The 16,117-nt window shown below is 44.1% G+C and overlaps 2 protein-coding genes across 3 annotated transcripts in view; one reads left to right on the top strand and one right to left on the bottom strand.

Moving 5' to 3' along the window:
* Positions 1–1,722: 1,722 nt before the first annotated feature.
* On the bottom strand, positions 1,723–5,545 carry Amigo2 (adhesion molecule with Ig like domain 2). Of its 2 annotated transcripts, none has more exons than XM_070039453.1 (2): positions 5,459–5,545; positions 1,723–4,805 (listed from the first exon to the last, which is right to left on the bottom strand). In XM_070039453.1, exon 2 carries the CDS (start codon positions 4,746–4,748, stop codon positions 3,186–3,188), a length of 1,563 nt encoding a protein of 520 aa, XP_069895554.1. In that variant the 5' UTR covers positions 4,749–4,805; positions 5,459–5,545; the 3' UTR covers positions 1,723–3,185. The 2 variants fall into 2 exon arrangements, with proteins under 2 accessions (XP_069895554.1, XP_069895562.1); XM_070039461.1 differs by lacking the exon at positions 5,459–5,545 and adding an exon at positions 5,180–5,297.
* Positions 5,546–5,625: 80 nt separating this feature from the next.
* Positions 5,626–16,117, top strand: part of Pced1b (PC-esterase domain containing 1B) — an 88,216-nt gene continuing 77,724 nt past the window's right edge. Inside the window, exon 1 of the mRNA XM_070039489.1 lies at positions 5,626–5,709. The gene's annotated coding sequence lies outside the window, so the exon portion shown is untranslated. The remainder of the gene's footprint in view (positions 5,710–16,117) is intronic.

Raw genomic sequence — 16,117 nt, forward strand, 5'->3', positions numbered from 1 at the left:
ACTTCCAAAGTCATGGTGAAGGCAGCCATTCTCATTGCCCAAAAGCCTTCCTGATACAAGCTTTTCCTTGAGTCCAGAGATCCTGGGAAAATCACAGCCTCTGAGTCTGTCTATGATGACACTTCCAGAGGAGATACGAACTGCTGAGCTCTACCTCATCATGTCAATGACAGTAGCTAGGATACCATGCTTGTTAACACCTTTCTTTGGCTCTCAGGAGGATCCTGTCTAAGGGATGAGGGTCCAGGTAGAGGCAGACAATTTTATTTATGTATTTTTGTGCCGATACTGGGGTTTGGACTTGGGGCTTCATTCATGTTTGCTTGGCTTTTTTTTCCATTCACAGCCAATGCTCTACTACTTGAGTCACAACTGCCACTTCTGGCGTTTTGCTCGTTAATCCGAAATAGTCTCATGGATTTTTCTCCCCCAGCTAGCTTTGAACTGGGATCTTCAGATCTCAGCCTTCTGAGGAGCTAGGATTGCAGACCTGAGCCACCAGCACCAGATGAGTCACTTTTAACACCATACAATAAGGAAATAATCTAGGACTAGGATAAGCAATTCTGTAGCCCATTTCCTAAAAGACCATTTCTAATCATTTGGTCCAGAACCCCTTGCTGACCAGAGTCTCCCACAAAGCCCAGGGAACTCTCACCACAGAGCCACAATTTTTATTACTGACAGTGTTCCCAGCATTCAAACCAGCATTGCCAAAGTCAGTGATTTATCCTATCACTTACAATGTGTGTCACTCCCGCCATTCCCATCTTTTAAGCATCCTGCCTTCACCCCATGCAGTGCATCCTTGACTCTCCCTTGCCATTGTTTGATTACTCTTGTCTGATTACTCTTATCTGAGTACTCTGGTTCCTTCTCCGTGCCCACCTAGGCTTCTGCTAATTCTCCATAGGCCTCTTCTCCACGGCAAATATTAAACATGGGCTTTCCTTCTATCTCTGCCACTGATTGTTCTTCTTTAGCCTATCCACAACTCTCTCTGAGCCTCACTCATCGATGAGAAAGGGGAAGACACAGGGATAGGAAACATAGCAATGTCTCTTTGAGCTCTACAATGCCTGGCTCTCCTGTCTATCCTTATCCCAACCCAGGGTTGCCTCAGCAAACAACACCAATGAAGAAGTTGTAACGACTCTCAAAAGACCAGGAACACATCCATTCCAGCATGGGAAGGAACTTTAAACATTCCTGGATCTGAAACCAAGAATGTCCAGCTATTGTGCAATGACAGAAAGTTCAGTCAGTACACTGGACTTGATCAATTCCCATCAGAGACGGGAATATCTTAAGGGGTTGAAGGGCCTAATGATATCAGAGTAAAATGTGATGAAATATGAATTGTTCTAGAATAGAACAAAGCCTCCTTTCCCTCCCTCTAAAACTCTACTGTAGCAACAAGAATTTTGGAGAGGATGTAGAGCTGTGGCTCAAGTGGTAAAACACCAGCCATAAGCAAAAAAAAAAATCAAAGGCAGAGTGTGAGGACCTAAGTTCAAGTCCCCACACCAAAATGAAAGCAATAAAAAAGAATTTTGGAGATATAATTTGCTATAGTGGATGCTTGACACAAAATAGCACAATCTAATCACATAAAACATCTTAGATTTATGGATTTTTAAGTAGTCAAAACAGAACATCAAGTCACGGATAACTACAAATATTTGCATTGATTTAAATATCTAAAGCCACAATACACTTGGGTCTATTTCATAGTTCATGTAATTTAAGATTTACAAATGAACAAGTATCAGTCAGCTAGAAGTTACTAGACATTCTGATGTTGACACTTACATATCTTGACTGCAAATAATGACGACTTTGTCTTCCATGAGATATTTTGTACAAGCATACAGAGTAAAAAATAAGACAAACCCATGTACATTTCCGCATTAACACCATGAAGAACACAAAAATTATCCAATAAATTTTATCAGTGAAGTTTGTTTAAACTGGTCTGAGGAATTCCCAAATCTAACTTTAGGCTCTATAAATCATCACTGCTCAACTCTTTCTCCCTAAATCTTATAAAAATAAAATCAGGCACTACTAATACTTTTTCTTTTAAAAATAACTCCCAACTTTTGTCCTTGTAAGTTAGCAAAATCTCTATTTTAAACAACATGAATAATATGTGGATTTTTTTTCTTTTATGAGTTCTGAATAAAAGGATAGTATCAGTCACATCCCCTTCCAGGTCAGCTCTGAAATCATCAGTGATATTAAATACTAACTACTGAATTAAAACATTCAATAATGAAATAATAATAATAATAACCCTAAGCATTCAATAATGAAATAATAATAATAACCCTAAACATTCAATAATGAAATAATAATAATAATAATAATAATAATAATAATAATAATAATAATAACCCTGGTTGGGCACCAGTGCCTTACACCTGTAATTCTACCTACTCAGAAGGCTGAGATCTAAGGATACCAGTTCAAAGCCAGCCCAGGGACAAACATCTGTGAAATTCTTATCTCCAATTAACCAACAAAAAGTCAAAAATGAAAGTGTGGCTCAAGTGATAGAGTACCAGGCTTGAGAAAAAAAAAAAAAAGATAAGGGGAAATTATAAGGCCCTGAGTAAAAGACCCAGGCTGGGCACCAAAAATAAATAAAGAGAAAAATAACCTTACCTTTGTCCCACACCTAAAGAACCAAAGTAATTTACTTCATTTCATATCAACCATGTGAAGATAGCATTTGGTTTTCCTCTCAAAAACAACAACAAAAAAAAAAATAGCCAAGTGCTGGTAGTGCAAACCTGTAATCCTAGCTACTCAGGAGGCTGATACCTCAGGATCATGGTTCAAAGCCAGCCAAGGCAGGAAAAACTATGAGATACTTATCTCCAATTATGCATCAAAAAAAAAAAAAGTGGGAAGTGGAGCTGTGGCTCATGTTGGTAGAGTGCTAGCCTTGAGTGGAAAAGCTCAGGGACAAGACCCTGAGTTCAACCCCCAGGACTGCCACACACATGCACAAACACACACACACACACACACACACACACACACACACACACACACACACACACACACACACACACACACACACTCTATCCTGTGATTTATTTTTTGTTTATTTCTACGCTGCAGGACAAGTGAAATACAGATAGATTAGACTACAATGGCACACAAATACAGGCTCACAATTAATTGGCTGCCACAAAGGGTGTGTCTGAGAAAACAGAATTGACAGAATCGGAATCAGATTTCACTCTGGCTGACTTTAGGATGCCCTCGGCAGCGATCACTGTCTCACTGGGGAAGAGCCTGACTTTCCCATTCTGCCCTGCTGCAGTTTCTTTCAGCGGCTCCAAAAACACTACTCTTTTACCTGCCTTGCGATCCTCTGCCGAGTTATCACTAGCCGGACCAGGACTGAGAATAGAGGAATGAACATGGCTTTGGTTTAGCATAGCTTTCTGTCTCTTGGTTTTACAATTGCACGGACATGGTGTGAGATACAGGTACAATAGGACCAAAACAATACTGGCCACACAGGCGGCGAGAGTGGTGAATGCAGTGTTAAATGCTTCGTGAGCATGGGATCTGTTGACAGTGAAATTGCTCACGTGGATGGTGATATCCACTGTTTCGTTTAACAGGCGCTGCCTGTTCATCGCAATGCAAGAATAAACCCCAGCATCCTCCAATCGGGGGCTTTCGATCACCAGACTTCCATTGTACAACACGTGAAAGTTTTCCACCTCTTTCTGGGGCTCCAGCAATCTGTTATCCGGACTGACCCAGATGAAATCCATATGCCCATTACCAATCTTGCTGTCACAGTTGACAATCAGCCTTTCTCCGACATGAGCCTCATGAATAAAGCCAAGGACATGGAAGGAGCTATTGACGATGCTGTCAGAGCAATTCATAGTGCTCTCTTGGATCAGAAGCAGCTGGCGGGAGTGCCTGGAGTCAGACCCCAGGTGGCAGGTGTAATCGTTCTTAAAATCCATCACGGAGCTAAAGTGCCGGTGATACCAAAAGATCAGCAAAGAGTAGAGGGAGCAGTCACAGACAAATGGGTTCCCATGAAGGTAGAGGCCCCTCAGCTGTTTTCCTGGCACTCGACTTAGTTGGTGTATGGGTAGGGATGGGATCCGGTTATAAGAGACATCTAGAAACACGAGTTCTGCCAGCTTGTACCTTCCAACATACAAATCCACAGGAAACTGTGTGAGAAAGTTTCCACTTAGGTAGAGTTTTTGTAGTTGGGAGAGGCCACCGAAGGCTGAAGGATCAAGACAGGAAATGTGATTGTTGTAAAGCAGGAGCACTTCTAGAACCTTCAGTTCATGAAACACTGAGCTTTTCACCGATTCCAACTTATTGGATGATAAATCGAGACACTTCAAATTGGGAGTGGTGGCGAAACTGCCCGTGGACACGTTTGTGATGTTGTTCTGGCGTATAATTAGTGTGTTCAGCTGGATAAATGACACTGGTAGCCACTCAGAATCCAGGAGCCCAATTCTGTTATAACTCAGATCCAGTCTCTTAATCAGTCTGAAAAGGTTCCCTGGCACCTTGGAGAGGTTTTTGTTGGTGCAGCTGACAATATCTGTGGCACAAATGCAAGCAGTGGGGCACACCCATGAGGTACCCCGGCTCACCGCCAGTGTGATCACCAACAAACACAACAGCTCTCTGCACCCGGGTCTGACGGCTCCAAGAAGGGTGGGCGGTGTGTGTGACCTCACAGACATTATGGTCGCCTGGAGTCTCTTCCAGGAGCCTTCTCACCAGCTCAGCCTCCCACCAACCTGGCAAACAATATATTTAAGGGTGGAAAAGACATACATATTTAATCAGTTAACCTTTACAACTCATACCGTATTTCCCTCTTCCTCTCTCCCCAGGAACTTTTGAAATGGCTTTCACGACACCCTGTGAAGCTCCAGATTGTCGTTTTACAGCGAAAAGCATTTTGTGCGCCTAGATCACTCCTGCTCACGGACATTTAGGGTGCATTCTCTCTCTCTCTCATTAAAAAAATACATCCATAAAAAGTGGGCATCCCGCCTGGCACCAATGGCTCACACCTGTAATCCTAGCTACTCAGGAGGCTGAGATGGGAGGATTGCAGTTCGAAGCCAGCAAGCCCCAGCCAAAAAAATGTCCAACAGACTCTTCTCACCAATTAACCACCAAAAGTCTGGACGTGGAGCTGTGACTCAAGTGGTAGAGCGCCAACCTTGAGTGGGAAGGAAAACAAAAAGCTCAGGGACAGCACCCAGGTCCTAAGTTCAAGACTCGGTCCTGGCACCAGGCAAAGCAAAGGAGCAACAGAAACAAGCCAACCACAGGCGTGCGTCCGGTGCGAGCTCTCTCCAAGGAACACGAAAATAGACAAACGCATGCTATAAACAACTAAACGGAAATGCTGAAGAAGTCCTCAGTCTTAAGAACAACTCACGGAGCGGGGAGGCTCCGGGGGCTCCGGGAATGGGCGGTGGCGGCGGCGCGTCCCGCGGGTCCGTCGGTCTGTCCGGGTCCGTCCCCCCAGCTCCGGCCGCGCTCCTGTCCCCCGGGTTCCCGGCGGGCGGCAGCCTCCCGCTGCCTCTCAACTTCGGGGAGTTTCAAGCCGCCGCGGCGATCGCAGCGAGCCGGGGCGCAGCCACCCCCCTCGGCGGGCTCCCCGCGGCTCCTCGCATGGCACGGCTGAAGGTAAATCAGGGGCGCGCGGGGCGCCTGGAGCTCTCGGAGCCCAGCCCGAGGGGCGGCGAGGGTGTGTGTGTGGGGGGGGGTGCGGGCTGGTGGGTCCGAATCGGCCCCGCCTCTCTGCGATCGGGAGGCTCCGGGGTGGGGTGGGACCCCGGGGTTCCCGCGCCCGCCGTCTGCCTGGGATCCCCCGCGCTCCCCGGGGATCGGGTGCGGGCCGGGGAGGCGGGTCCCGCCCCAGCGCGTCCCCGGTCTGGTGGGCACCGCCGCGGGGAAGCAGGAGACGGGGAGGGGGCCGCGCGGCCCGGGAGGGGGCCGCTGGAGCAGCCAATCGGAGCGGCGGCCGGCACTCCCCCCCACCTCGCTCCCACCCGCCGCCTTCCTCCTTCTGCGGCAGCTGGGGTCCGCGCTCCGAGGCCCCCCCGGCCTGGCGCACAGGGCCAGGACGCATCCACCCCCTCTCCTGCCAGTCACGTCCGTTTGCCCAGCCCCAAACAGGTTGGGGGTGGGGTGGGGTGGAGATTGAAGGCTCAGGGGGTGACGCCCAGCCTGGGAGGGAGGGAGCGAGGGAGGAAGGGAGCGCACCCCTGGAGGGACCCACTTTGCATCTCTGTCCAACCCACCTACAAGCCCCCAGCCTCTCCGAGCTTGGCTTTGGCAGGGAGTGGGCCGAGGGGCTTTCTGGATGCTAAGTGCAGCTGTCCTCCAACGTTTACGAAACTAGCCCAGTGCTGCAGCCCTGTCGTCTCCGCCTACATTTGGGGAGGGGGGTAGTGGGGGAGAGGGGGAAGGGAAGTTGGGCATGATTCCTCCAGGCCTGACCAGGATCTCTGCTGGAGGGAAGGGAAGAGCAGACAAGGCCTAGTGGAGACAGCCCGTCTGGTCCCTGAAAAAGTTCTATGCCTCAAAAGGTAGAATTAGGATGGTGCACCAAGTCAAGAAGCAAAAAGTCCCAGTGCTGGTGACACATGAACACAGACACACTGACACATGAATGTTGTGATCTGAGGATCAAGGTTCAAAGCCAGACCAGGGAGGAGACACAGTGAGACTCTTATCTCCAGTTAATCAGCAAAAAGCCAGAAGTGGAGTTGTGGCTCAAGTGGTAGAGCACTAGCCTTGATCAGGAAAAAACTAAGATGGTAGCGCCCCGGGCCCTGAGTTCAAGCCCCAGTATAGGCACCAACAAAGAAGAAAGAGGAAGTAGAGGAGGAAGAGGAGGATAGGAAAGGCTAGTAGCTCATCGCTGGAATGCAAAGATAAAGTTATTCACCTTTTAGGGGTGGGAGGATGTTGGGGAGGGGGGGTCTACCCCTGGATTAAGACTAATCCCAGAAAGGGGATGTCCCCATAGGCCAGGTGGCTCCCATCTTTCAGTTGACTTTGGTCCATCAGGCACAGGAAGGTACAAGCTGGGTAAAGCCACATCAAAATGAGGGGAGCTGATGAGGTTTTCCATTAAAAATCCATTTTTTGTTTAATTCCAAGATTTAGCGATGGGGTCTGATTGCGCCAAATGACCCATTTGGCCATTATATCCGGATTAAAGAAATAAATTACTGTCCTAACAAAAGATGTGAGCCAGAGCAGAACAGATAGGGAGACGAATGAAAGCCAGACTAAATTGAGAAAAAAACAGTTGGACTCATCATTTGAAATATTACTTAATAAATAAAATGATGACAATGGCAACCAGTTCTTATCCCTCACTCTCTCTCTTTCACACACACACACACACACACACACACACACACACACACACTCAAGCAACTCTGAATTTATTTAAAGTGGATTCTAATACCGATCTATTAGACCAGGGCCTACTTTAAATGCAGCTGTGTGCACTGACAGTCTTCCAGTTGTAGAATCAATATTGCATTAAAAATGGTAAATCTGGATGATTTCAGATGAGGGCAATGGATCAGATAATTTGTGCATTCCTGCAAAGCTGAATTTGAAGCAGGGAGCTGGTGGTACATACCTGTGATCATAGCTACTCAGGAGCCTGAGATCTGAGGACCCAAGCTCTGTTCAAAGCCAGGCCAGGCAGATAAATTGAAAAGACTCTTATTTCCAATTAACCAGCAGAAAAACTGAAAGTGGATGTGTGGATCAAGTGGTAGAGAGGGAGATCAAGTGGTAGAGAGCCAGCCTTGAAAGGGAAAAAAGTCAAGCAAGAGAAAGGCCCTGAGTTCAAGCCCCACTACTGGACACACACACACACACACACACACACACACACACACACACACACACACACACACACACACTGTATATGATCATAAACATACAGTCTAAAATGATTCATGAAAACATTCCCTCCCTGGAGATAAATTTTTCTCATATTGGGCCACATCTCCTGGGATTACAAAAACGTTGGTCTCTAGGCTTTCACTCGCATGAAGGTTAACACAGCAAAACAGAATTAAAGTTACTGAGAGGAGTAGTTTTTAAATGAGTCACAAATTACCAGGTTTTTGCAGGATTTTACTAAGTAACTAGCATCCTCCTTGGAAGGAAGCCATAGAGGAAAGTGCTATTTTTTTAAATCTCAAAATACTCTTGAAAAGAAGAAGAAGAAGAAGAAGAAGAAGAAATTACTTAAAAAATAGAAGGCTAGACTATGACTCTAGTATTGGAGTATTGTCTAGAAAGGGAAAGGTCCTGAATCCTCCCCTAATCCTGCAGGAACAAAATGCCAGAAAGTTGTAACAGCAGACATATCACAAAAACGTATACAAAAATGATTATATAAATAGGTAAGCTCCATGCATTCCAAATCCAAAGATTAAGATATTTATCCATGTGCAGACCTGAGGTTTGGGTTCCCTGTATAAGGAAAGAAAGGTAAACTAGGTAAAACTACTTGCTTGGTGATGAGAAAGGTTTCTTGATTGAAATTATGGTATAAAATGTGACCTAAGTTTGTAGAAGAGCATTTTCTTCCTTCCTTCCTTCCTTCCTTCCTTCCTTCCTTCCTTCCTTCCCTCCTTCCTTTCCTTTTCCTCGTTCTTTTCTTCTGTGCTAAAGCATGAATTCAAAAGACTGGGCACTGTCCCTTAAAGGCTGGTGCTCTACCACATAAGCCATAGCTCTCCTTCTGGCTTTTGCATGGTTAATTGGAGATACGAGTCTCGCAGACTTTCCTGCCCATGCTGACTTTCAACCCTCAGATCTCAGCCTCCTGAAGTAGCTAGGATTATAGCCAGGAGCCTCCAGTACCTGGTCTCCAAGGAGAACATTTTTATCTTTCTGAAGTCCATTTAACATTCTTCATCTTCTGAAAGATCCCTTCCATATTAGTGCCATTTGTGTGGCTGTAATAAAATACTTGAGGCCTTTTACCTTATTTTTTAAAAAAAAGGCTGATTAAGTTTGAAACTTTGGAGACTGAAAGCCTTAAGACTGGGTGGTCCCATCAGTTCTGTCTCTGGTGAGGACCTCTCCTCCCTTTTGGCTGTTCAAAACATGGTGGGTGGCCCTAGGACATGAATAAGAAAAGCTGAGGTCATGTGATAGTACAGTATATCAGAGAGCATCAGAGTCCAGGCCTATTCAAGCACATGGGTCCTTCCAGAACTGCATGAATCCCTTCTCAGAGTGATCCCATCACAAACTAATTACCATATACAAAGCCTCATCTTGTGGGTTGTATGACCTGGACATTACCACATCTAGAACCCAGCTTTCAGCGCCTCAAGACATACCCAAGCCACAATACTCAATTTCCACCTGAAGGTAAATTCCACAAGGGTAGCAGTTTTGTCTGTGTTGGTCACTGCTTTATTCATGGCTCTAAAACCTTGCTTGACACTCAATAAAATTTTGATGAATGAACTGACTAGCAGGGAACCTACTCTAGGTAGCAAAGGTTTGTTTTTTCCCCCTCAAGGTCTGCTAATTATTATCTTGCCCATTATACTTTATGAAGCTTGTCTAAAAATAAAAAAATAAAATAAAACAGAACATTAAAGGGGGGTAATGGAAGAGCAGTCCTTTAAAGATCACTTAAGTCCTGGATCCAGTCATTCTTGAAAGCCACTACACATTTTTGCTTCTTTTTTCATTTGTCTGGTGGCATGGCTCAAGTGGTTGAGTGCCAGTCTAGCAAGTACAGATCTTGAGTTCAAGTCCCAGTAGTATCACTAAAAAAAAAATGTTTTAAGAAATAATATTATAATTAATGATATTCTCTTCCTGCTCCTCTCACTTTTTGCTTAAACTATTTTGAATCGTGTTTGTCATTTGTGACTGACAGAGGCCTAATACCTACAGTGTGGGATGTGTGTGCGTACATTGTTATCTGCCAGATACTGATATTTGACATGTGTTATTTCGTTTACTGTTTATCAAAGCCCTATGACTTGACCTAATGCTGTAATTCATATGGTAAACATCTGTGCACCACAGTCTTTGAAAATGGAATGCTCTAAAATGATCCAAGGGTCCGTTGGAAAGATGTAATCTAGGCAACATAAAGAAGTTCCTTCCTTGGGGCTGGGAAGGTGGCTTAGTGGTAGAGTGCTTGCCTAGCATGCATGAAGCTCTGGGTTTGATTCCTCAGTACCACATACACAGAAAAAGCCAGAAGTGGCACTGTGGTTCCAGTGATAGAGTGCTAGCCTTGAGCAAAAGAAGCTCAGGGACAATGCCCAGGCCCCAAGTTCAAGCCCCAGGACTGGAGTGGGGGTGGGAGAGAGAAGAACTGTCTTCCAGAATGGCTCCAACTTGGCATGAATACCAAAACAGATGGCTGAGTCGCCTTCTCATATAAAGTAAGACAGCGAGACGTGCCTTCAGTCCCTTCTATGAAGTGTTATCTGCTGGTATTTTTGATCATTTGATAATGACCAAAATGGGTAGAAGGAGGTAGTTTGTTCCTGGACAGGATTTTGAAGCTGGTGTGCTGAGATTAGGGTGGTCATGGGAGCATTTCTGGGTGTGAAAGCAACTCCCACGTGAGGTGGTGATTTGAGTAGCAGAGTCTCTGGACAATCATATGGCCTGCAAGTTCTAGAATCTCTTAGGTTGAATTCAAAGATGTACTATATTACCTGGGCACCAGTGGCTCATGCCTTTAATCCCATCTAATCAGGAGACTAACGTCTGAAGATTATGGCTCAAAGCTAGCCCACTCAGGAAAATTAATGAAACTCTGATCTCTAATTAATTACCCAAAAGCCCAAAGGCAAACTGTGGCCCAAGTGGTAGAGGACCAGCCTCATTGGGAAAACTCAAGGACAGCACCTAGGCCCTGAGTTCAAGCTCTAGTTTCAGCACTGTACATAAGCGTGTGCAGGTGCATTCGTACATACACACACACATACAGAGTTCAAAGCCAGCTAAGGCAGGAAGTGAGACTCTCTTATCTCCACTTAACCATCAAAAAGCTCAAGTTTCTCAAGTGGTAGAGCACTAGCCTTGAGTAAAAAAGCTTAAAGATAGCACATAGGCCCTGCATTCAAGCTCCAGTTTACGCACACATACACACACACACTCTCTCTCTAAAAATTTAAGATATTAGAACTATGAGACAATACATTGTTACAACACCATGCTGATGGTTCTGAGTCTATTTTATTAATATTTAACACTTTAGTGGCAGTTTCTACCCTAAAGAGGTTTTTCTTCAGTTTCTACATTTGACCTGAGCAAGTGTCTTGTAATCCAGTCTGACTTGAACACTGGCAGATATCTATTACTGCCTTTTATTTATTTTATTTTTTGAAACAGGACCCACTGGTGTGCTGTGGACATGGATGCATTACTGTCCTGAGTTCTGTACACAAAAACTTCTTGTGGCTAGCTCCCTGCTGGGTGGACAAAACTTTGGGTAGGGTTTTTACGTTGCGACTCTAAGCATGGGTCCACAGGAAACAGCTCTGGCCATGTCCCCAGCCTTGGAAGCCTGTCCTTCCCTTGGCCTGCTCCAGGCAGTCTTAGTATATTACCCTAGATTGGTGATGGAACCCTGGAACCACTTCTCTTAATCAGTAGGGACATGTTTTCAGGGAATCCTCAAACCTGGGGCCTTGATTCTCTGACTTTCTGGAAGTATACATCACCTGGCTTGTTTCTCTGGAATCTCCCTGTCTAGCAATGGTGAGGGTCTACCATCCCTCTCAGAAAGGGGGACCCACAGTGGAACAGTTCCAAGCAATCCCTACACCCATTTGCCTATTTATTCTCTACACTGTTGCCTTGTTGGGGTTTATTTCTATGTTTCATTTAACTGTGATAAGATACATCTAACACTAGGTGCTGGTGGTTCACGCCTGTAATCTTAGCTACTCGGGAGGCTGAGATCTGAGCATCATACTTTGAAGCCAGCCCCGGCAAGAAAGTCTGTGAGACTCTTATCTCCAGTTGACTGTCAAAAAGCTGGATGTGGCTAAAGTGGTAGAGTGCCAGCCTTGAGCAAAAAAACTCAAGGACAGTGCCCAAGATCAGCACCAAGAAAAATCCTCTAACATGATTTTAACCTTTTTAAGTGACCAATTTAGTGTGTTGTAATTACCTATCAATATTTTGGGATACTCATGTTTTGTGTAGCTGCCACCACAACCTAATCAAGTAGTCCAGTAAGTAGTCACTCCATTGTCATGCCAAATCCGTCCTCCTGACCCTGGCCACCTTTCCTGAGCTCTCTGTCTTTGGATTGGACTCCTTCTAACAGTAACAAATGAAATCACACGGTCTGTGGTATTGAGGGTATGGCTTCCTTCACTTGACTTTGTCAAAATATGGATGGACTTTTTAGCTAAGGTTTATTAAAGCAGTGGAGATCACCTGGTTGAAATCCCTTCTCGTTTCCATAGCTGCACTTGAACTTACCATGTGCCAGTGGGGCCCCAAAGTCCTAGTGACTCAGAGACTTCCATTGTAAAAGTATTAGACCATTGTGTGATTACAAAACCTACCAGGTATAATGAGGTAAGAAGATGTAAGTACTAGTCTTGATCAAAAATGCTTTTATCCCCAAGAGCTCACGGGGGGTATGTCATCTGATCATTTCTAAAGTTGCTTCTAAGTTCGAAACATTCACTTCATTTTTGGATAACTAGATGTCCTCAGCTATAAAGCCAGGGACACTGGCTGTTAGGCCTGGGTTGAGGTTTTTCATCTTGATCAGTGGTGGCAGCCCAGGCTGACTCCTCCCTTTTCTCTGCAGTGAGTGATGCAGTCCCATTCCTTCTTTAGGAAAGGCAAATTCAGGCACTTTCTCTACAGTGAAGAGATTGCCTTATCCTATTAAGTGTTCATGTGATTGGTTAAAGCACACCCATTGCAAAATCATTTTTAGCAAAAGTGAAAGGGGAGAGGGCATATTCATCCAGTGCTGGCAGCTTGTGCCTGTAATCCTAGCTGAGATACATTACAGCTTGAACTCAGCCCAGGCAGGAGCTGTGGTTCAAGTGGTAGAACACTAGCCTTAAGCAAAAAAGCTAAGGGACAGCACCCAGTTCCTGACATCAAGTCCCAGGATCAGAAAAAATAAAAAAATAAAAAAGGTGGAAAGCTATACAGAATAAAGAAAATATTAAGAGCCAGAGAATTCCATTCATGGTCTTGCTGGTAAATTATAGTTTCTGCTCAAATAATAAACCCACTGAAGTAAGAAAATTGAGATGTTTGTAAAAGGATCTTTTTTCTTTGCTATAATTATATAATGAGAGAAGACAGAAAAGCTTTTTCTTCTTTCCATTTATGTATGTATGTATGTATGTATGTATGTATTTATTTACTTGGTCAATCATGGAGTTTGAACTCTGGGCCTGGGTGTTGTCCCTGAGCTCTTCAACTCAAGGCCAGCACTTTACCACTTGAGTCACAGCACCACTTCCCATTTTCTGGTAGTTAATTGGAGGTAAGTGTCTCACAGACTTTCCTGCCTGGGCTGGCTTTGAACCTCCATCCTCAGATCTCAGCCTCCTCAGTAGCTAGGATTACAGGTGTGCGCCACTGGTACCTGGCTTCTTCTTTCCTTTTTCATTTTATGTTGTCATTGATTTTGTTGAGACAGAATTTTATTGTATAGCCCCAGATAACCTTGAACTCATAACCCTCCTTGCTTTGCCTTCCAGAGGCAAACATTATAGGTGTGAACCATCATGCATGGCCTAACCTTTTCCTTAATACTCCAAAATTCTCACCCTTCAGATTAAATGCCCAAATCAGAATTTGCTTTAAAGAAAAGAAGAAGAAGACTCAGAAGCCAGGTGCCAGTGGCTCATGCTTGTAATCCTAGCTACCCAGGAGGCTGAGATGTAAGGATCATGGTTCAAAGCAACCTGTGCAGAGAAAAGTCCTTGAGACTCTTCTCTCCAATTGACTACCAGAAAGTCAGAAGAGGAGCTGTGGATCAAAATGGTAGAAGGTAACCTTGAGCAAAGAAGCACAAGGACAGTGCCCAGGCCCTGAGTTCAAGCTTCACTTATCAATACACACATACACTCTCTCTCTCTTTCTCTCTCTCTCTCTCTCTCTCTCACACACACACACACACATCAGTAGGTTTAAAGCAGACCTTTAGCTATATGGTAAGATCTTGGTCATAAGTGGCAGGTGCTTTAATTTTCATTTTTCTCAGTATTAGCCTGAGGAGATCATCTAATTGAATTTCTAAATGCTATCATAACTCTCAAAACTGGGGTTAACTTTATCTCTCTGATAAATACAGAGAACATTTTAACAAACCTAGTTTAGAGAAACTACATTAAGCATTCAGACTCCTGTTTTATGTCCTTCGAAAATTTGATTTCCTGGAACAGTAATTAATTTATCATAGCTTTATAAAGGTAGATCTGATTATTCAAAGTAATATCTAATTTGAAACAATTCACCAATCAGCATTAACACAAAACTAAAAGAAGGCAGAATTGAGAAAGGAAAAAGCTTGCTCTATAACCAACCCGAGCACAAATCTTTCAGCAATTATTTTCAGCAAATGCAAAGCTTTTTGTGACAGATGCTGTATGGGTAATTTGCACTGGAACTTTGACCTTTCCATCTATCATAGTGAAAAGAGCGCATTCATCTAAAAGGAGGAAAGGGGGAATTCTGGAACAATCGCTGGAAGTGGCCTTGATAATTGCAAGTGGTCTGGCTGACATTGCCTTCACATTTCCTATCAGGGCCCTAAGAAGTGATTGTTAAGGTCCATATTGAAAGCCATGGGGCTCAGTGAGTCTGTGCAACTTTCTCAAGATAAGCTGTTTACTGCAAGAGCTGGATCTCTCCGTAAGGCTTCTCATTCTCCAGTTTCATGCTTAACCATTAGCTCCTAATGCTTCCCATTTAGGGAATAGTAAGGTCAGCCATAATTTAAATTCCATTCAGCAAATATTGTTAGCCTTGGCCCTACTCCCAGAGCCATAAGGTGGCTGCTCTTCTCTAGGAATTTGTAGTATGATTAGAAATAAGTATAGGATAAGACATTATAGAAATCAGTTCCAAAGTGGAAGGGCCAAAATATATGCAACAGAAGGCATGCATACTTTGGCTATTAAAAAATATATAAACAGTGTCAGGTGCTTACAGGCTTATGCTTATAATCCAAGCTATTCAGGAGGCTGAGATCTGAGCATTCAGAGTTTGAATCTGGCCCAGGTGGACAAGACAGACTTCAATCTCCACTTAACCAGCAAAAGTCTTAAGCGGAAGTGTGTCCTAAGTGGTAGCGTTCAAGCCCTACTTCTGGCACACACACACACACACACACACACACACACACACACACACACACACACACACACATCACTCAGAATGTCAAACAAGATCCTTTAGGATTATGGTAAAGTAGATCTTAGTCATAAATGGCAGGTGCTTTAATTTTCATTTTGCTCAATATTAGTCTGAGGAGATGACCTAATTGAATTCCCAAACACCTTGGGCAAAAATGTTAATCAAGAGCACAAGACTCTGAGTTCAGTGTCTGCACACACCATGCAAAATTCCAAATGCATGCAAAATTTTAGTTCTTGCTTAATTTACTGATCAAATATCTGATTCAACAGGGTGAGTTTTACACAAGAAAAGACACAATTTTGTGGAAACTATTAAGTGATCAGAGATGATATTGTTATCACTTAGACTTAAGCAGCGCTAACATGAACTATAGATTCATCTTTTCCATGGTATTCACAATGACGGATTATAAACAAGCAAAGTAGATCCTCCTGGTATACACCGATGGCCCGAAAACCCCTTTAATTAAATGCCAAATGGCAGTGTGGGGGAAAATATTGGAGATATGGTAAATAGAGTTTTAAATAATATATAATTAAATGAATAGATTTTGGTCCTTCTGTTTATTCTTTTATTTCTTTCCTTCCTTCTTTCCTTCCTTTCTTCCTTCCTTCCTTCCTTCCTTCCTTCCTTCCTTCCTTCCTTCCTTCCTTCCTTCCTTCCAACT

Source organism: Dipodomys merriami, unplaced genomic scaffold (assembly GCF_024711535.1).
Source record: "Dipodomys merriami isolate MVZ:Mamm:240054 unplaced genomic scaffold, mDipMer1.0.p SCAF_10, whole genome shotgun sequence".
NCBI classification, from domain to species: Eukaryota; Metazoa; Chordata; class Mammalia; order Rodentia; family Heteromyidae; genus Dipodomys; species Dipodomys merriami.

Bases quoted from the DNA above. Each gene is read 5' to 3' on its own strand.
- Amigo2 (XM_070039453.1), bottom strand. From the start codon at position 4,748: ATGTCTGTGAGGTCACACACACCGCCCACCCTTCTTGGAGCCGTCAGA.